Here is a 22,061-nt window from a genome sequence, read left to right on the forward strand (position 1 = left end):
AACCATGTCCTTAGTTTCTCCTCTACAAGGTCCTGCACAGAGAGTTTCTCCTGGATGTTGACTGGGATATTTCTGAAGTTCTGTTTTTGAAAAAGTCCTCACATGTAATTTTGTGTGTTTTTCACATGAGTTATAGTTAGGTGTTGTCTTCAGCTGACATGTAAATGTTAGAACAAAGGAACTCAAACATTTTAGAAATAGAAACTCTTGTTTGGTACTGCAGTCATTCTCATGGGGTTTGTTGCGTTCATTTAAGTTTATTAAATGCTTTTGATTCAAAGAATGTATTTGGTGCATAATCTACTTTCTTTGTGTGAAAGAGTAAGAAAAACCTTGATGAGTTTACAGAGCTTCTGCCAAGGGGTCCAGTTCCATTATTTTGGCTATTAGGTAATGCCAGTGCTTTGTTTTAGGACAGCAGTCATAAGCACTGACTGTACGAAATTCTGATACTGTTCTGAAGGAAATTTCAAAAAAATATGGTCTCTTCAAGCTCATCCTGATTGATGTTCTGAATGATGGGTCTTTGTAGTTCAGCAAGAAGACCCTTATTCCTGGTAGCTAATGTGTTTCAAGTCCTGGGTTTTCTTTACCAGCCAGAAAACTCTCCATATTGTTGGAGAGAAATTCTGAAATAGCTCAGTGACCTGCATCATGATCACTTTGTTTCAAGTCTGGGGAATGTTAGAGCTATTGTATGTGGAAAAAAAAACTTTGCCAAGGTTGGATTTGGTTATCAAGCATATTAGTTTTTATACCTCAGTGTGATACTTTTTAATTCTTAAAAGAGTAGAACTTGGTAATTTTCAGAAAGAAGCAGTATTTAAATTGTGTGAAGATTACTGTGTTACAGTTGCAGTGTAGTTGATATGAAAAATCAAATACACATCCTTTTATGCATGTAAAATGGCCTTACGTTGCTTTTAAAAACTAAGTTACCACTTGGATGAAACGGTCTCTCTTTGGGTAAGAAGTACTGCTCTTAATGTGAATGTAGGTCATGCTTAGAAAATGTGTATGTAAAATAGAGATCTTGCTGGAAATAATTACAGAACACTTGATGCTGTGCTGTTAAGTTGCATGCTGCAGGTTGAATATAGCAACTTGGCTTGCTGTTCTTGAGCTACATAGCAATTGACAGAAGGTTTACTTATAATTTCAAAGTAAATGGGCCAAAACTGCTTGTTAAACTGGGAAAAAGAATAATTGCTAGTTACAGTGCCTGCAGAAAAGGGTTTTTTCTGCTTATTTTCTGAGATTCTTAAATTGTAGCAGCATACCAAAGTTTGAGTCTAGTTGAAATGAAAAACCTCCTGTAACCTTATGATTTCTTATTCATTGACAACTCTCTTACAAACATGAACGCAAAGTGTTCTGAAAAATCTTTATTTCTAGCAGTTTACCCTTGGGAATTAGATTGGGACTCCTCACTTAAGGAGATGACTTTTATATTTCTAAAATGTTCTCTAATAAGTGCTGAACAGAGATCTGGGGTTGACTGTCTCTGCATAAGAGGCCAGAATCCCATTCTCACTCTGCCAGTATTGTGTTTTGTCCAGTGCTATGGTAACAGGAGAAAAAGGTTGTAAAAACATTCTTTGCCAGAAAAATGAGCAGATGCTTCTCTCAGGTCATATAGGGAACAAATCTACTTAATAAGAAGACACTGGTTTTGATTTTCACATTTCAGAGTGAACTTTCACTAACTTTCTTTCACTTTTTAAAATCATGATAGTTCATTTAGGTAGTCTCCATCCTGGGTTCAGTTATGACTGGGTATCATTGAGTGTTACCACCACCTTCAGCACGTGGACTGTGCAACAGAGGGCGGCTTTCAGCAAGATGAGCATGGATATCAAGAACAAATCAACCTGTCGTTGCTTGCTTCTGCCCTCTTTCTGGCAAGCCTTTACAGTGACAGCAAGGAAAAAGGCCTTTTGAGTTGTGTGGACTGTTGGGATTTTTCAGAGTCAGACCAGAATATGTTGGTGTCTGGTCACATAACGGGGTGCAAACGCGCATTTGTGGTGATGGGACTCTGGCACGTGTGTAGCATTGCAGGGGTCAGAGACTTGGGCCTTTAAGTAGCTCTGCAGTAGGCAAGGGCAGCTGTCCTGTTTGTTCTAATGTAAAAAAGAAAGCGGGACAGACTGGGCAACCTTTCATGGAGGAATGAGGGAAACCCCTTCTGATTCTTTGGCTCTGTGCTATAGAGTGATCAACTGCTGCTGCAGCTCCCCCAGGCTCTGCTAATTTGAGCATAAATCTCTAGGTTTTGAGGTATGCTTCCAACGGTTCTTTTGCCTCCTAGAGGAATATTGTATATTGCAGCTGTTGTGTGAACATTTCTTATTTTGATCTTTAGTTTTTCATATAAAATAAAATATTTTTTGTTTTTTTTCCTCTTCTGTCAGATTGTGGGCACGGATCTGAAGACAGTTCGTTTCTTTCATTATGTCTGAATTGACAGCAGCTTTAAAAAGTGCCAAGTAAGAGTAATTTCAAATTTAGGGCTGACTGATCAGTGTGAAGGAATCTGTGTAATCCAAGTGTCTTTTTTCCTAGAAAAGGAAGAGTGACTATGCAAATTCCTGCCCCCAGTTAGTTTAAGCCCTCTATCTATTGTCCTTGAAAGGCATACTCCTGTTACCTGGTTGCTATGCCTCTTTACTTCTCTTCAAGCTTTTTTTAGCCATAGTTACCAAAGGCAGTTAATTTAAAGTATAACTTCTAGTGCGATGAAATTTTGGGGCTCGCTCATGTGAGGAAGTAGAGAAAGTGGATAGCAATTGAAAGACTTGTGTTAGGTTGATGATGTAGGAAGAATTCTGAGGATAACAGGCCTGTATTTGTCGTGGACAGGCAGGAAAGGCTTTCTAGCAGCTTGTGTTCCTTGAGCTACCTCACTCTTTTTGGGTGCCTAAGGAAATGGGACGGTGCTGCGGAGCTCCGTGTTGCTGTGGTAACTGATGTGGGTGTTATCTCCCCACCTGCCAGCCTCTCTTTTGGGAGCTATTGGCTGAATAGGGTGTATATCTTACCCGGATATGCTGCAGTCACACCCTGGCAATTCCAAGTATCCTGCATCTGACTGCTCACAGGGGTACATCAGGTTCTAAGCTGTGATGGTGGAGGATATGGCTGTGTGTCCTACTTAGCTTTCCTTGCTATGAGCTTGTGATGTCTGACCCTGGACACTTGGAAACAGAATCTGCTTCTGCTGCCCAAGATCACTCTGCCTGTGATTCTGAATCAAAGCTATTAGTTGACCTCAGTCACTGCTTTGTAATGAATTGAATTGAAAATTTATAGTGGAAGGAAAAAACTAGAAAAATTGGGAAATAGCTCAGTTGTTACATAAGCCCATGTGACTAGATAATATTTTTTAAAGCTGAAGTAGACATCCTTTCTTAGAAATGGTAGATTTTGTCAGATTTCAAGGGAGAGAGATAAGTCTGTTCATCTGATATTGATAATGGGGAAAACAATTTGTGCAAGTAGCATTTTTTGTACAGCAGAATGTAATTACTATATGATTATAGTTTTTACTTGAGAAAGCCACTTTGCATATGAAACAATTTTTGCAAATGCTACAACTTGCTTTATTTTTATTAAGTAGGTGTAAAATTAAATTCAAGTTCATCAATGATTTTGACTTGTAAACTCAGTGAAACCTCTGCACACTAAAGCATCCTTGGTGAATGAAGGGTTGTAGAACAGCAGATACATGAGATAATAGAGTTAAGCCTGTGGATTTTTGCTGTTTCTGAGGTTCTTCATTCAGTACATTTGTATTGGCCTAGCCTCTTATGGCCACAAATATGTTGATTTTGTGCTGCTATTAAAGCCAAAATTGCCCTTGTATCTGGAACTCCAACAATAATTATGTTGTTGCAGGAACTAGAAAACAACCCACTTCTCTCAGCTGTGTTATTGCAGAAGAGCTACCAGAGTAAGGTGAAATCTCCACTGGTTTCACAGAATGAGCAGGGAGTCTTAAAAGCACAAGGGAGGTAGGTTTCCTTCACTGCTGCTTCCTCTTGAGCAAGAGCGAAGTCTGATGCTGTGCAGCAGTGATGAATACCTATTAATATAACTACATATTGACTGTGTTGTAGATGTAAATGCATTTGGATGCTAGTGTGCTGTTCTTGTGACACAATTTGTGATGCATCATTTTAAACTATGTTACTGATGTGTTGAAGTTTTTTATAACCTTGTCTAGTAGGTATGTGTGAATACATCTTGCCCTATTATTTTTCCATAAACAGGACTTTGGCTCTACTCTCAAGGAACAGGAAACTGCAAGGTCTGATGAGAGCAGGACATTTGTGTGTGAAAGCTGGTCTGCTGTGCTTGTGAATGTATGGAAACAAATACAAAGTTTGATTCTGGTGATGGTTAAGGGAAACAGGTGACAGATTTGCAGTGATGCAGGCAGCATGAAAACAGTGGTGCAAGTGATCAGGTGTCAGGGAAGCTATGCTTGTCCACAGCTCCCATTCGCTTTGTTTTTCTCTTGGGTACTTAGACTGATATTGTTGTCACAAATTTCAAACTAGTGAGCTAGTTTTACCCTCATTGGCGGCCTTGAATGCAGTATGTGTTTTAAAAAGTGGCTTTTCCTTTTAAGAGGTTAGGTTCTGTGTGTATTTCTTTGAAAGGTAGCTTTCCTAGCTGTTAATCAAACCTACATTTTGAGGCTCAGCAGAGAACTGAAAACATCAAATTAATTTATGGCAGTGAAAACAAAAGACTGCAATTTAATGCAAATGACCTTGTAGAGACTGCATCAGATTATTGATACTGAGTTTCAGATAGCTTAAAAATTAGGCACTCACACTTGTAATCAAGAAGTTCTGGTGACATTTAGTGAATCATTACTGTTTTTTAGTAATTTGGAAAAAGAATGACTTGATGTCAAAGGCTTTGCTGGAGTATGAATACTAAGAGTGTATTCTTTAGCTAGCATGCTTGCTATTAGTATGTGGATAAATATAGATAAATTATAATTTTAAATAATTTATTTAAAATGGGAATAACTTTATTTATATGATATTAATATTAGTGTAATAAGATGAATACAATTAACCTTGCATTTGGAAATTACTTTTGAAAATATCACATTTAGTACTTGCTCTTTGAGTGTTGTTCAAATTATAAAATCTAGTGATAGTTTTGATGCATTCCTAATTCTAAACCCAGTATCTTCTGTAATGATTGTTTGGCCTAAATGCCAATGTTCCTTATACAGCTTTGTTGATTACTGTGTGATGGCTGATCAAAAGATGATGTGTTTTACCAGATGTAGGACACACAGAATTCACAGTGCTGTGAGAATAGTCCTAATCCCATTATCAGTTGTAATGAGAAGAGTTTACTTCAGTAAATTCACATTTAAAGGTGTTTAAATTTTAAATGTGCTTAGTGTGAACAGAAAGTTAATTGCTTTCATGTAGATGTTAAGTAGAACCTTTGGATACAGTTGTGGAGAAAGCACTTACCTTTCATCTTGACAGATATTGATATGCTGGGTTGGTTTAGGGGCCTGACTAACCTCTGTCTGTGCCTGGATGGTCCACCCACAACTGAAGTATCATTCAGTGCTGATTCTTATACTGAGTCTTGTCACTTCTGAGAGGAGTTCATTAATAAAAAATGAGTTGTGTCATTAGGAGACTTAACATGTGGTGCTCCTTTCTTCACAGATGTGACAGAATTTTCAAGCAGATTACTTTAATTATAGTTACCTGTTCACATAAGGTCATGCTAAAATTATTGTGAAGTAAAAATATTCTATCCCCAAACTCTAGAGCTATCATTTCTACTTATTTGTAGGCCAAATTACCAGTCTCATTAACCTTATTGCTTTCCCTGTTCATGGTCTCAGTGTATGTTGCTGCTCATGTTTTCTTTTGAATGCAGAATAATAGAAAGCTGTCAGAGAACTTACGAGTGGGTTTGTGGTAGGGTATGTGTGAAGAAGTGTTTTCCATTTGTATGCCAGATGTTGTTCGCTTATGTTGCCTAACATTTGATTAATTCATAATGTTCAGGGTGATGAGCACATGTAAATGGGCAATGACTATGAGCTCTCCTTAATTTTAACAAAGGTGTATACCATTGAGTAGGGTAATCAAGCGATGAAACTAACCTTTTGTCCTCCTAAAATAAGAGCAGAAATAATTATATATATATTCATTATATAACCATGAATAAGCAATTACATAGAGAAAGATATTTGCACATGGAGATGAGCAGTGTAGAGATGATGCTATTACAATTAACAGAAACAAAAAAAATTCTACTCCCAACTCTAGATACTGTGCAATTTTGGTTATATTAAAGAACAGGTAGACCGAGTTTCCCTGTTTTTCTGTGTACTAATAGAACACATGGATTGTTCTGCATCTGAAAGGGAAATTTGGGTTTTTCTGGTGCCACAGAGTAAGTGCCTTAGAGCTCTATGGCCCTTAGTTTTTTGCTGAAACTCTGGGAGAGCTCATTTGCTTCTGTTCTAACATGTCAGTGATTGCTTCTGCTTTTTTGTGCCTGTTTCTCCTGTGTGTTACAGACCAGCTCCTTAGGAATTGGAGGGTACATGTTTTTCATCCTGGGAATGAGCAGTTCCGGTAGTCAAAGAGGAGCGAGGGATATTCTTTAGCAAGTATTTAATGAGCCAGTTTGTTAAAACAGAAAACGACTGTATTTTTCACTGACAGTTATGTAAGTTTTTGGCATGATTTTGACTTAATTATTGGACTAATGATGCTCAGTTTTCTTCTCAATCATTTTTTGTAGTTCACGGAAGGACCTCAGAAAGCACTTGGATGGGCTGAGCAAATGCCATCTGTGCAGTTGAATAAAAGTGTGTAAAATACTTAATTATGTATGAGGCTTTCAGTATCTTCAAGGAATTCAGCAACAATTAAAATGAAAAGGATGATATAAGAGCTTAATCTATTTTTCACAGGAAAACTGAAGTGTGCTTTGTCAGTATCACAGTTGGGCACATTTTGTACTGAATAATGCAAGCTTGTTGAACTCTAGCATGCAGCCTTTGTTCTTGAGGCTTCTTGAAGCTGATGCAACCTCAGCAGAAACCTGGGGGGTTTGCTAGCTGGTTGTAAGATAAATGCCAGCTTGGGTTTCTGTTAACAGTAATCAAAAGAAACAACTGTTACATTGTTTAAAGGTCACTAATCTTTGGTCTCATTTTCAAACTTTTACTTTTTCATCACATACATTAAATATGAGTTTGTTTCACTGAAGAGTACTGTTTTGAACAATAGCAAGAGATGCTCTGTATGCTGGGGAATTGATTAGTATATTCTGGATATACTTCTTGTGTAGTTAGTCTGGTGTCAAACTCCTCAACCTCAGCTTCCCCTTTGATGTCTAAATTTTACTGCATAAATGCACTGCACATTGAAGAGTTGATTTGAGTATGAATTGAGATTTTTTTCCATTCAGAACTCTCTTTACTCAAAAGATATGAATGACAGTAGCGTCAGGAATGAAAAACCCTATTTTTTCGTCTCCCCTCCCTTTCAATTCAACATTAAGTATTAATCTTGGAAGAATTTTTTATTGTAGTCATGTTGATATTAAAGGCAACAACTTGTATCAATGTTTTACAATAAGAAACAGTTTCTTTCTGAACTTACTGGTCCAGACTTTTGGCTCATCCAATAGAATTTGTATAAGTCTTGTTAGCCCAGCTGCAAAACTTTGAACTGCCAAGTTATGATGACTAGTGGAAAAATAACAATTTTTTTTTCTTTTTTTACAACTGTAGCATAAATGAAACCTAGCTACAATAACCAGCTAAACTGCCAGTAACGCTTTCTTCCTTTTAATGCTTCCTTTCACGCACCACTTTCAGACCTGCCTTTATTAGCTCTTTCCAATTCATAAGAAATGTATTTTTCTTTTTTAACATGTTGCTATTTTTGAAGTCTTTCATTCTAATTTGGTAGCATTGGTAGCATTTTGAACATTTGGTAGCATTTCTTCTTTTATCTAGTTTTATCTAGTTGGGTTGATGTTTTGTCAATCTTAATGTAGGGCTCATGTTGCCTCCCATAATTTGTTTCTTTGTAGAATTTCTCCATCCGTTAGTAGCTGCTTTTCCATACAAAATTATTCAAGTTCTTAACAGTGGCATAACAGACTGTATCACTAGGATTTGGCTGATCACTCTTTGGATGGGAGAATGCCTTAAATTCTTGATTTCTTTCTAGCCCTGCATTTTATGCTCTATATGCATGTAAGAATTCCTTTTGCCAATTATATGACCAAATAATTTTGTGATTTTGGATACCTTACTGCCTGTTCTAGTTTCTCATCTGCCCCATACTGTCCATTCCATATTTTTTTCTTCTTTATAATCTGTTTTTTTATTGCTTGTATAAATATAAAAGTTTGTGTTTCCCTAGGCAGGAGAATAAACATTGAGACTTTTAATTCCTAAAGTGAAAGGATATTTTATATAGTCAGCGGCCCCGGCTATTTTTTATTCAAAACTGGTAATGTAATTGTGCAGTGTAAATGGAACTTTCAGAGTGGGAAGAAAAAGTGATGCCTGGGCTCTGCATCCTGGCATGAAAAGTCATCTTTACATTTACTGCAGGTTGAATTCCACATCAGTTCTAATGCTAGCAATTTGGTTTATACAATCGAATAAAAAATGAGACGTATTTTCAGGTGAACATTTTTGATCATTCCTGAGCTGTTAGATTTAGTACCCATTGTGGACTGGCATGTGGAAGTGGAAACTGTTAATAATTCTCCACTGTCTGAAAGCAAGCACACACTATTGCCTTGTGTATGTAATACATCCCTTTTCTGACTGACTGTGAAGTCTGTGCATTTGTAGCTGACTTGAATGACTTTGATCTTGTGTTATTTAAAAGCCCCAGTTTGCATAGTCACTGTAGTCTATGCTGTAGCTCTCAGACTGGATTCATCCTGTGAAACATTTCCATATAGTTGATAGCTTGTTTTGTTTTCTGGTGGAGACAAAATAACTGTTTCAGTACTGGGTGCTTCTCACAAATGGAAAACACTCTCCAGGGGAGGAGAGCTGGGCAGAGCCAAGGCTACTGCTGTGTCCAGGTGCATGGGGGGGCACCACTTCCTGTTGCAGCAGATGGAGCATCTCCCAGTAGTAGCTGACTCCATCCCCACTCCATATGTGGCTGGCCAGGAGCATCAGATGAGCTCTCTGTGGTGAGTTAAAATGGTGCTCTTACTGCTGAGAGCAGGAGAAAAGGATGCTGCCTTGTGACTCACATGGGCCACCTGACGTGTGCATTATGTGGAGAAAAATGATAAACAGAATAAATGCTAAGCTGTTGCCTGGAAATCCCATAACATGGGCACAGAAGACATGATCTCGGCATTTCTATTTAAGGCTGTGAAGATGATCCAGCTGTGATACTCAAGTATTTTAACATTGTGTGAGAAGTCAAAGCTAGAAGTTTGAGAGGTGGAGACACAGCAGCATTCTTAACACAGTTAATGGAAAAATATTAAGGGAAATGGGGTACACTGCACAGTTTGGGTGAAGAAAAACTATATGTAGCGGAGGGCTGGAAAAACTGCAGTGATGTTGCAGCACTTGTTCCTTTTCTAGCAAGCTCAACAACTGTGGATAGTTCTTCCCTCTTTATTCTTGATTGTATCCTTCCTTGTGTTTCTCTGGCTATGCAGTGGTTTGGATGAGGCAAAACTTATAATTTGGTTTATGGATCAGATAATTTTCATTTGGCACTTGCCTCCTGGTCTAATTCGCTACAGCAGACGGAGTGTGCACTTGGTATTGGGGACATCTACTGTCCTCAGTCTCCATAATATGACAGTTGCTCAGATTCACTGAGTTGATTTGATTTTTCTTTGTGGCATCTACATGATTTTGCTAGGGATAGTGTTTGCAATTTTGCATGGCAGGGAAGATAACAGAAGTGACTGGAGTTTAAAACAACCATTTGTTTCTTAAGATTTTTATAAACTAGGTCAGGTACTCAGTCTGCCATGCAGCCCTACATAGACAGTGCTATCATGATGGAACGGGTATGTTAGGTCTAGGAATGAGAGGATCCCTATGTTGGCAGTGTTGCAGTAGTCTTATTTGTCAAACAGTAGCTCTGATTTCTTAAATTTGTTATCTGTTAAAAAATACAGATCAAACTGATCTAATAGTTGAAAGCATTGCTTTCCTAAGAGTTGTGTGTGAATAGATGTTATGAGCCTGTTTTTTTTTTCATAGACACGTATAATTTTATGTGTGTGAGTGCTAAAGATACTTAAAAACTGAAATGGAGAGATACTTAAAAGTTCTATTTCATGGCGTTTAATTTAGGTCCAGGCACTGAAAACACTTGCTACCAGTGCTTGATCATGCTGAACACAATGTTTCTGAGGGATGAAGGGCTTCAAGGACTCTGGTTAATATGCTGAAGTATCTACAGGAACAAGTCTTTTTGTTATAATGAGCATAGCAGAACATGCTTCTCTTGTTTCCAATATTCTACACAGAAACAATATTCCATAGGTTACTGAAACTATTGTAAGGTGTCTTATCAGTTTGATTTTTTTTTTTTTCTTTCGCTAGAGAATTTTGGTAGGTATGGATATTGAAATAACTTTCTGTCTGCCTTACATTCTGATAGGAATCATACTGGCTGGTATTTTGGTGTTAGGAAGATCAGAGTGTGAGATCTTAGATGCTGAGGATTATGTTTGAATTTTGTTTACTGATAACTTGAAACCATTATCTTATTAGCAGAAATCTCTTTATTTACATAGTTACATACTCAGTATCAGTGAGCACAGCAGCATTTGCAAGCAATATAATTTGGTGTCTGTGTGGAGTGTAAATAGGGATCTTGTTACATAGGAGCATATGATAAGACACCATCTCTGGCAATCTACTTATCAAATTAAAAGATGGATTTCATGCTAAACACAACTTATCATTTCAAGTTAAATTTTAACTAACATTTATTGTTACATTTCCACAGGGGAACTTAAGATTTTTCTGTAAGTATTTTAGAGTTTTTCCTATTGCTGTGAATCATTCAAGTTTTCATCTCTTGAAAGCTTTCAGGGTAAACATGATTGTTTTAAAATGCTGTTGCTAATTATTTTTTGTTCTTTTGAGATGGCTTGATAGTAGTAGGTTCAAATAATCATTTTAATTTGGACAGATTCTTCACAGGAAGAAAGTTCAAACTCCAATTTTGCTGTGCCAAACGTGAGTGGAGTTTGCCTCAGAGAATTTCAGGTTCTGTAAAAAGGCATGTAGAGCAAATCACAGTTGTTAAGTTATCAGCTAAATCCACAAATTAGACACCTCAGTTGAACGGGGTTTTTTGCTAATAACAGTTCCAAAGGAGTTTATAGGATTGTTTTAGGGGATCTTTAATGCGTTTGAACATTGAGAACTCAGCTCCTTATTGCTTTGAACTGGGGGTAACTTGAATTTGGCTGTTAGGTTACATCCCTGGAAGGACTGGCTCTGAACATGGATTCATATTCGTGCTTCTTTAGGCAGAAAACCCATAGCAGAGGTTCATAATATTTAAAATTGCAGATAGTTTTCCTTTTGTTCTCAAACACTTTGTCTATTAATGAAAGTTTGCTGCATTATACTCAGCTTCTCTGGATGTACAGTGGACTAATGGAAATCAGCATTTTTTGCTTCTATAAATGGATTGGCAGCAGCTGCAGAGCAAAACAGCCAGAGCTTCTGGTCACTTTTATTATTGCCATTGAGAAATGGTTTGAATGGCTGTGGAGTGTGCCTGCTGCAGGGGAGTGTGCAGGCTGAGCTGGGAATATGAGTAGGGAGAGGGGAAGGAGAAAGTGCATTTACAAGCCAACAATGTGGGAATAAAGGTAAAGAGCTTGGTATTCCTTCATTTGTGAATCCTTAAGCTGAGTTTCGAGCTCTTTTATGTGCAAGACATTCTACTCGGTTGAAAGTCACGAGTTCTTGAATGAGGTCTGGGGATAGCATTTTTCTAACTTCTGTATAGCTGAGTGTAAGGCAGCTTTTATAAGTGTGTGCTCTTGGAGAATACCAACACAATGTGCCCTGAGAAGCTATCTCCTAAAATTTTCATTTCTGTCTTCTGTTGGTCTTGTTTTGTCTTCTGCATGGGAGAGAAACACAGTGGGGACGCTCACCTCCTGCATCATTCCTCCTTCCTGCCCCGTCGAGGCAGCTCTTGGATAAACAGCAGTTGCTGCTGTCCTCCTTCCTAGCAGATGAGGAACTGGTACCAGTGTAGCCTGCTAACTGGCCAGCTAAGTTACCAGTGTTGTTTATGGACACTGGAGATTGCCAGGAAAGCAAAAGTATTGAACATCTTTCATGTGAGCATTTAATTGAAGTCCTGTGCCTGTGTTTACATGTGTGAGAAATTTTTTTCCCTTGAAAGCTAGCAATCTTCTTTTAAGAATCTTACTACAAGGTCTTGGGAAACATCCTGAGCTGTAAGAATTGTTTTCCTGAAATACAGATACGCTTACTTTCTGTGTTTCTCCAAGTATGTATTACAGAATGGACGGTAGATTCGGCTTGTGCTGAAAGATACAGAATGACTTTATATTCCCTCCTTAATAGCAGCACATTTCTCGAATCTTGATATCCAGCCTATGTGGATAATATAAAAAGCAAAGGAAACAATGAAATACAGTATTATAATGACAGGTGGGAGTAGAGAACATTTATGAACCGCTGCTTTAGAAACAGCACCATCAGCCTTTGAGATGGCTAAAGATCACCTAGAAGTGAAGCTCAGTGTATACTGAGCCTTGGAAAATGGAAAGTTTCTTAGCATCTTAGTTGTATGTTTTACCAGTGCTTTAATCAGTCTTCTTTGTACTGAATTAGATCTTAGTGATACTAACTATTGTTCAAGGAGAAGCACAGAACCCTAACAATTAGATTCTTAGCTTATTATTTTTAATGTTGTTTGAAATGTATGTATGTTTTTGAACTTCTAAGGGATGTCTTGTCTATTGATAGCCTGAATACTTTTAGGTGCTCTACTACTAGAAAAATGGCTCGTTTTAATTTTTCATAGAAGAAAGTGTTGACAATGTGAAAAAATACAAAATATGTTTAAGAAGAAAACATGGACTTTTTCAAAAAATGATTCACATTTTATTCAGCTACCATCTTAAGGGAATAATTATAGTTCATTCACTGTGAATGACCATTTGTGATAAGAATGAGGTCTAAATGATTGGGAGAGATGAGGAATATGGTGTTTGGCAGCTCCTTGCAGGCTGTGAGGAGTTATAAATGAAGTACCAAGTTTAGAAAAACTAAAACAGTTGTAAATCATATAAAGTCTAGGAGAAATAAGTAATAGGTGTCTCAGAGTACTTTTCAAGTTAATTGCTGAAATACTGAATAAGAAGTTGGACTTTTTTCAAGAAAAACTGTGTATATTTCAAGAAAGGAGCTTAGTTCTTTTTAGAAAGTATAGAAACTCTTAAATACAAAGGTAGTATCTTTTGTGGAAAGAATGGAAAGGAGGAAAAATAGTTACTTTTATTTAGAATTAGTTTGACTTGTATAATTCTTTGTCTATAAAGACAGGCAAAAAGTTCATTCCATGAATCTTTTCGTGAAAGACTTTGTTCTAATAAACCTTTCCTTTCTGTTTCTCAGTCAGCAGATAAGCAGCGAGCCCTGGAAGAAACCAAAGCCTACACAACCCAGTCATTAGCAAGCGTAGCCTATCTGATCAACACTTTGGCCAACAATGTTCTCCAAATGCTGGATATCCAGGCATCCCAGCTTCGACGCATGGAATCTTCAATCAACCATATTTCACAAGTGAGACTTTTTCTTTTGCCTTTGATATTACATAGGAAGTAAAACTCTTTTTTAAGTGACATCTTGTGAACAAGAAGAATTTAAAACAAAAGGATGCTTTTCATGGACACATTTCTTCTCATATTATTTCTGTGATCGGGTCTCATCAGGTGGTTCTATACCAGTGTTAGTATGAGGGTTTTACGTACCAAAGCAGATTAAATGCATTCTCAGCCAGCTTATTGTTTGGAGAGGGGGTCATTCTGCATAAGTGGAAAGCACAAAAAAATTGCTAATGGTAAAATGAGAATATTATGTTAAGAAATACAAAATGGATGGTGGAAAACAGTACTTGTCATCTTTTTACTTTTTCTGTTGCTGTAATACTGGCATCTAATGACAACAGCATAGATGACAAAAATAGTTTGCTTCTGGCTTTTCTTAATAAAATGTACTTTGCAGTGACAGGAACAAAAGCCAAAATTAATATTTCAATTTGTGTATGGCTGCAGAACTCCTGCCACTATTTGCAGTTTTTCTGAGCAGTGATAAACTAAGCTACTATAATTAGGAACCCAGGTTCAATCACCACAGTGATGAGAGAATTCTGACTGCCAGAACAGGCTCAGAATGAATGATAGATAAAGTGTAGATTTAACAGCCACTGATGGATTAAAAGAGAAATTAGGAACAATGATACAGCAGTTTCTGTTTTTCTGTGTCTGTTTAATGAATATTTTGTGTCTTAGTTGACGAATACATTTTGGCTACTAGGGTTTCTTGATCTCCCTGTGATAATATAAATGAAAATAAAGAATGTTGTGGTATTTAGAAAAACATTTGAAAGTAGGGGCTGTGTAAGGTAGGAAATAAGTAGATGGATTTGATCTATTAACTTGCTGATGCTGAAAGGGTTATTAAGCTAGTAGAGGTTTGAACCAGCAAAAGTGAATAATTTTATGCTGGCTTAGTGGGCTGAATTGGCTCTGATTGGGTCAGAGGAATTTCAGGCCAAGTACAAAGAAAGGGCTGGGGAGGATTTCCTCTTTTGATAGTGCTGCGCTATTAGATTGCCTCAGTTGTCTCATGGATCTGCATCAGAAATAAGCTGGAAGTTTGATTTCTTCTGGTAAATACTCCTTGTTAATCATTACATGGACAAGTTGATTAATTTTTTCCCCCCAGAAAATGTTGTGAATTACTCTGTTTATGTCTGTGTGCTGTATCTATATGCTCTGTGTGTGTGTATATGCCTGTGTGTGTATGTGCTTCTTCACAGGCTAGTGCCAGCTCACATGTTTCAGCTGTTTGAGAGCCTGGTGCAAAAGACAGTATATTTTGCATTTCATGAATATGGAAAATTCATTTTGTCACACACCTTCTGTAAAGTAGCTTTTGTGGAAAGGGACATAGCATTTAAAATTTTTTTCTTCCTGAGGTGGTGACATTTGTGCAGATTGAGGGCTAAGTTAGATTGTCTTTGACCTTTATACAATACAGCTAGTTATTTAAAATAGAGCACTAAATTAGCAGTACCCCAACACCTAATGAAGAAGTATCTGCAAAATTTCATAGGTTGAGCTTGAACAACCACAAAAAAGCTGTGATGGTCTCTTTTTTAAAATATTGCTGTAAAACTGAAAATCTGGTTTGTTTTGGGGTATATTTTTATGTGGTTTGTTTGGGTTTTTTGAGCCTGCATCATCCATATGTAGGGTGCTCCCCAAATCTTCATGGAAGAAGTTATATCAGAGGAGCAGACAGTAAATGAATTTTGGGTATTACATACATGAAGTGTTGATCCAAGGAACTTTATTAAGTTCAATTAATGTGTTTGGAAATGGCTTCCTCCCATAATACCAGTGTTGTAGATTATTGTGTTATCTGTCTTAATTTCCATGGCTATTTTTCTTAAAAAAATTAATTTACACAGTTTCTCTGTAAATAATTAATTTATTTTCAAGAAGTTTGGTTATACTTCTCCTGAAATTAGCCTTCCTTGGTCTTTATGTTGGGTGTAAAGTTTAGTGAACTTTTTCTAATAGTACTGAAAATGCTTTGTGGTGTAATACCTCACTGCCAAATTAGGATTTCAGTCAGCCTGACTTGAAATGAAGTTGGTAACATTGAACAGAAAAGAGGTTGGTAATTACCATCTGACCACAGATGGTAAATTAATTTTTGCATTAATGCTTTGGTCAGTAGGTCTTGGTGTTTAAGTTTAGAAGACTATATGCAAATTGTGGTCTCTGGATGTAATCCCGCTTTTAATTCTGATTTGGGATTCCACATATTCTTCAAAGAAGAGAGCAGAATCATTTGGTGCTTGGTATGAAAACTTTTCCCAAAGTGCTTGTTTTGTACAAGCAGCTCAGATTGGGAGAGGTGTGATTAACTTTGTAAGATAAAATGCTCTGATTCTCTGTTCATTGGTAGAACGCCAGTTTACATCCCTTTCTGTGTTTCCTTCTAAATGCCAACTTAATCAAAGAGCTGAAAAGGAAGCTGATAATAATTTGTGCTTTTTCAAATTATATATAGGTCGTGAATAAGGAAATTGTTACTATTGAAACTATTTTTATACAAGTGATTAAATCCTATTGGTTTAAAAATTAGAATTACTTTGGTTTGGTCTGAAAGCTGATGAATCTATTCTTACTTGCCTTCTTGAACCTTGTCCAGGACTAGATGATAGTGTTTCATATTTGACTAAGAATTTATATCTTAAATACAGATCATATGTACAAATATTTATGCTTGTTAAAAAAATTATCTTGCAGCCTTCAAGTTAGCAGCCACTGTGAAATGTTACTAACGTCCAAATTCCTTAAATTAATCTGGCAATTTTTCAGGTTTTAATATTTGTATGATGAGAAATGTTTTTTCAGGTTTAGTTACAGAATCTCTTACTTAGCAAGGTCATTTTTGAAACTGCTGCTAATTATATAAACAAGCACTCGTCACAAAAATGAGTGGTAGTGATGAATTTTCTCCAGTGGCACTGTGTTGTGGGGAGGTCTGCTACATCCTGCCCTTACAGAATTGACTTCCATGATCTTGGCTGTGAGAACAGGCGTTGTTGAATAGCCTGCAGGCTTGGATTCTCTGCAGGCAGCAGATGCTGCTTAGCTGGGCTGTAGCAAAGTGTGTGAGCTGCTTGGGCTCTGCCGGGAAGTTCACTTGGACTTTCCACTGAAAAGTCAGTAAAGGTTTGTGACTTTTTCTGGTTGTCTTATTCTTGCAAGGTACAAGAATAGCAAAACACTTTAAAAAATGGTACTGCAAGGTTAATGTTGCACAGTGCATTTTACCTGTTTATGGAACAAGTAGCTTTTCGGCATTTTCATAGCATTATGATCTCATTTTTAGTGTATAAATTGAGACAATGTCACATTTCTAACGTGTCAAAATTATGCAGTTACTAATTTTAAAGTAATACTCCAGTTTTCAAGGTAATTTGCAATTAGTTTGAGTTGCATCAAATTAATAAGATTAATAAAAAATAAAAGTCCAGCAATACTATATCTGAGCAACATTTTCTTCTAAGATGTTTGAAACTGAATTTTAAAAGCCCAGACTAACAGTTAATTGATAAATTTAAATTAGTATGTTTTGAGAAGAGGAAGAAATGAAGGCTTCTGGAGACTCTTATCCCAGAAATTTGACTACAGTTCAGACTTTCAACATGCTGTTGTGGTTTAACCCCAACAGCAACTAAGCACCACATGGCTGCTCACTCACCCCCCCCACCAGGCTATGGGTAGAAAATCAGAAGGGTAAAAGTGAGAACACTTGTGGGTTGAGATAAGTACAGTTTAATAATGATAGTGATGGTAATAATATAAAAATTACTGAGAATGAAAACAATGAAGAGGGAAATAAAACCCAAGAAGAAATGATGGAAATGCAGTCAATTGCTCAGCAGCAGCTGAGTGGTGCCCAGGCAGGCCCCAGGCAGCAGCCCCCACCCAGGCTCCCCCAGGCGGGTGTTGCTGACCATGGGGCTGTGGGGAGCATTGTCCTTGGGTCAGCGGGGCCAGCTGTCCTGGCTGTGTCCCTTCCCAACTTCTTGTGCACCCCAGGCTACCCAGTGGTGGGTGGGATGGGGAGCAGAAAAGGCCTTGACTCTGTGCAACCGCTGCTCAGCAGTAACTAAAACATCCTGGAGTTATCAGCTCTGTTTACAGCACACATCCAAAATATCGCCCCATACTGTGAAGAAAATTAACTGTCCCAGCCAAAACTAACTTAAGTTAGTTAAATGCTAACTTAATACTTTGAGAAATTTTATTTACTGGTAGAAGAGGATATTTCTCAAAACTCATGAGTTCAGTGACTTTTAAGTGAAGTTGTAAGTAGTTTTAACTTTCCCAGAAATTTTCATGTTTTTGTTTTAATATTTGCAGAACTTGAGACTGGTTTTGTTAAATTCAGTATGAAAACCTGATGTTTCAAAATGGCCAGAAAATTCCTAATAGAAAAAAATGCAATGGATCATACTTACTTTTTCACTTAAGCTGTCCCTTGGCTATTGCAGGGATCTTGGAAAGCATATGGAAAGAGGACAGTAATGAGCCTAACTTCTAGCAAACTGTCATTTAAAAGCTTTTGGCAAAGCTAATGGACCTATGTGAAAAAAATTTTTAAAAGCATAATAATGCTGTCAAGAGTCCAAAATTTCTTGTTAGAAAACAGGGTTTGAAGTTACAGAAGGGCACAGTGTATCCCATCTGCTTTTCCTAACAGACTTTTCAAGCCAGGTATTTTGTTAGTCCAGCTCTAACCCCAAAATCTTCTCATTAGAACTTTAGTCTAAACTGCTTAATAAACATTTCGGTAGCATTCTCCTGCCTTGATAAGGCATTTATGTTAGTACTGGAGGTAATAATTATCTGTATGTTGAGGATAAATGTTTTCATTTTCTTCAGTAGCAGGTTAATCTTTGTTAGTTCCTCTACTAATGGAATACTACAGTGTTCCTTTCTGCTGTTCTGTAGGTGTATTAGGATCTCACAACTTCCCTAGTCTACTAAACAAGAAAATGAAATGCTTGGAAAACTGCCAGCAAAATGCTTTTCAATACCATTTTAGGTGTATGGACCAGAATTAGGTGCAGTTTTTATGCTCTTAGTCATTCCATAGCTATGCAAGTTAAAAGAAATGTTCTGAATCATAATGCAAGAGAAATCCCAACAGATGAGCTTCAGGTTTTAATTAGGTTTTATGCACTTCATTGTTTGTTACTGTGGTCATACCTCATGATCACCGTAGTCCTTAAGGAAACTGGTTGTACTCATGGCTCCTATTGAAAACCCACTCTTTTCATTCACGGAAACAGCTTTGCACAGTGCCAGGATACCATCGCTACAGTAACATGAGCATTAAATATCTTTACTCGCATTGTATTAGCAGATAATTGCATAAGAACGTACTGAAGGAACATATTCAAAGTTGCAGAGTTCTAGCACTTGAAATAGAAAGTGAGAAATCATCTTGGCAACCCTGCATTAATAACTTCCTTTTGATTTGTGGATTGAAATTAAGGCTCTGAGTGCAGTATCCAAGGCATGAAACTGGTTTTGAATGACCAGATTCAGACCCATAAGATTCTGACATTCCAGTATAGCTGAAGTGCAGCTGCTGTTGCAGCTGAAGTTTTCAACATTCTAGCAAATGGAATCGGGGTCCTGTGAGACAAAGAACATACTAGAGTCAGAGTCGTGTCTCTGCAGTTCTCCAGTGACATGTCTAGACCACAGATAAAATCTGCAGTGGTATTGAATTCATCAGTGGTATCAGACATGAGACTGTCCTCCCAAGTTGTTGCCATCACGTGTCTTCAGCTTCTTAAGATAGCATTGTATCCTCTGAGTCCTCAGCAGGTGAGGTGAGGAGTCTGTAGGCCACTTCTCCAGAACGTGTCCTCCTACTCCCTATGATGCAGAAGCAAAAGGTCTGGCACAGAGAAGGGACAAAAGCCTGAGATGGAAGATAAAATCCTGTATCTTACCCTGATACAGAATGGTGTACTTTAGGTACTCTGGCCTGGAAAATGTTGGTGTGCTCTGTTTGCACTTGTGCTTGTACCGTAAATACAGTACTGTAAGAGCTGTGAAGATCTGATCTGCTCTGCTCTATTGTATTGGGGGTTGGTGTATAGTCCTGGTCATCTCAGGGAGCTTCAGAAAGGACTTTGGCAAATTGATTGGAAGGTGGTTTAGTTGTTAAGTAGTTGCAGAAATATATGTGTTTCTGTTAACTTGTGTGAAGTGTGAATTTCTGCAGAGTTTACCCGTCGGCCAAATCTGGGTGGGTTTTTGTGGGGGTGTCCCAGATAGTTTAACTACCTCTATTAAATTTCAAATCATTGCTCAACAAACTGGACCTTTTCAAAGAGAGGTTTGCCAATACATTTTGACCTTGAAAAATCTATTTTTCTGTAACTTTATTTTAAGAAATAGCTATGCACCTTTAGTGGAAACCTTACAGTTCTAGGCAGGTGGAACCACAGGTGGCAGAAAGGTACATGGCAAAGCTGTAGTCAGCACTTAATTTTAGCAAAGTTGCAAAGTCTTGAAAATATGTTGCTGGAAAATACCAGGCAATCTTGAGAATAGTATTGTAAGCTCACATATAACGCCCCAGGTATCGGTGGAAATCCTGCTCTGGAAATAATGCAAACAGACAACTTCTTGGAAGTAGTTTGGGGATTGGTTGGGGTTTCTAAAAATTTTTTTTTTTGCCATTTTAAAGGTTGTGATGATTGTTCAAGACAGCACAGGTTCCATTAACTTGTTTTGCTATCAGTAGCACAAACAGAAGGGTAAAACAGTGTAACCAACCCCACTGCCTCAGTGCCTGCCCACAGAAAAATAAAATGGACAAAAATGTTTGTTATGAAAATGAGTTCTCATTTGTACCTGTTCCCCAGTTACTACAAAGAATTCAAAGGTTCAAAACTGTGAAAAGTATTTCTGGTGTCATTCATGATCACTGGAGTGGTAACAAGCAATCTGTGAGTGTTTAGAAATCTGGCTGTTTTCTTACTTTTGTTTTTTATCCTGTAGCTAAAACTGTTTGTTCACAGTTTAGCGAATTTCCTTTAAGGAAAGCTGTTTTGTGAACAACCAATTATTTTTGTTTTAAGTAAGGCAAGGAACTCCATGCCCCATGATTTAAGAGATGATATTTTCCTGGAAGAGATAAGTAGACTTTTTGGTAGCATTTTCTTACTCTTGTTACCTAACAAGATTCATGTACATGTTTTTAGGCAGTGAATTTTCAGCAGGACTTTGTCTTACACCAAGGATTTTTCTGTGGTACTGATTTTAACGTATAAAGGGAGGGATTTCCAGTGTTGGCCCTAGGCATCCAAAGGGGAGGCAGTGGGCTTAACCTCTGGCTTTATTGTGGATAAATTAGGATGGAACACCTTCTAAAATCTAATAATTGCTTTGTGATAAGTGAGTTGTAATGACCAAAATACTGTCCTGATTTGTCTGAGTGAAATTTTATTCTATCATACGATTACCAGTCCTAGTTTAGCAAACGTTTACAGTGTAAGAAAACCTGCTTATGTTTTGTTTATCAGGTCTTAAAATTAAGGTTTGGGAGGACATCCTTACACTTCATCTAGTTGGAGCCTATGTCGAAGACAAGCTTAGAGAGCAGTTGTAAAATAAAAAAGGATAAGTGAAGGAATCTAATAAAACAGTGTGTGTAAACTGCTGTGAAGTACTAAGAATGGAAAGGAGAAGGAAATTTGTGAAACTGAAAGAATGAGGGTAACAGAAAACCCGAAGAACTCCCAGCTATTAGCGTGGCTTTAGAGGTGGCAAATTCAGCAGTAAATTGAAGAAAGATGATGTAATCAAGTATATGTAGTGATGTGTTTAGTACAGTGTAGAGATCTTCAAAACATTAGAACTGATTTAATTTCTTTTTAAATACTGACTCTGTGTTCCAATGCATACCACTGTTAGTAAATACACTGCGTCTTTTGTAGACGGTGGACATTCACAAAGAGAAAGTTGCTAGAAGAGAAATTGGTATCTTGACTACAAACAAAAACACCTCAAGAACTCACAAAATCATTGCACCAGCTAACTTGGAGCGACCAGTTCGCTACATCAGGAAACCTATTGATTATACAATTCTAGATGATATTGGACATGGAGTGAAGGTAGGTGATACTGTTAAAACAGCCAAACTGCAAATTCATTGTCTT

The 22,061-nt window shown here is 37.4% G+C and overlaps 1 protein-coding gene across 24 annotated transcripts in view; it reads left to right on the forward strand.

The window, feature by feature from the left end:
* ABI2 (abl interactor 2) overlaps positions 1–22,061 on the forward strand; it is a 66,699-nt gene that overhangs the window by 13,268 nt on the left and 31,370 nt on the right. For 19 of the 24 annotated variants that reach the window (XM_039554994.1, XM_039555003.1, XM_039555004.1 and 16 more), the window contains exons 2-3: positions 13,688–13,855; positions 21,840–22,016. In XM_039554994.1, the coding sequence (XP_039410928.1) occupies positions 13,688–13,855; positions 21,840–22,016 (345 nt within the window). The remainder of the gene's footprint in view (positions 1–13,687; positions 13,856–21,839; positions 22,017–22,061) is intronic. The other 5 variants (XM_039555010.1, XM_039555013.1, XM_039555000.1 and 2 more) reach the window with 1 other exon arrangement.

Source organism: Corvus cornix, chromosome 7 (assembly GCF_000738735.6).
Source record: "Corvus cornix cornix isolate S_Up_H32 chromosome 7, ASM73873v5, whole genome shotgun sequence".
NCBI classification, from domain to species: Eukaryota; Metazoa; Chordata; class Aves; order Passeriformes; family Corvidae; genus Corvus; species Corvus cornix.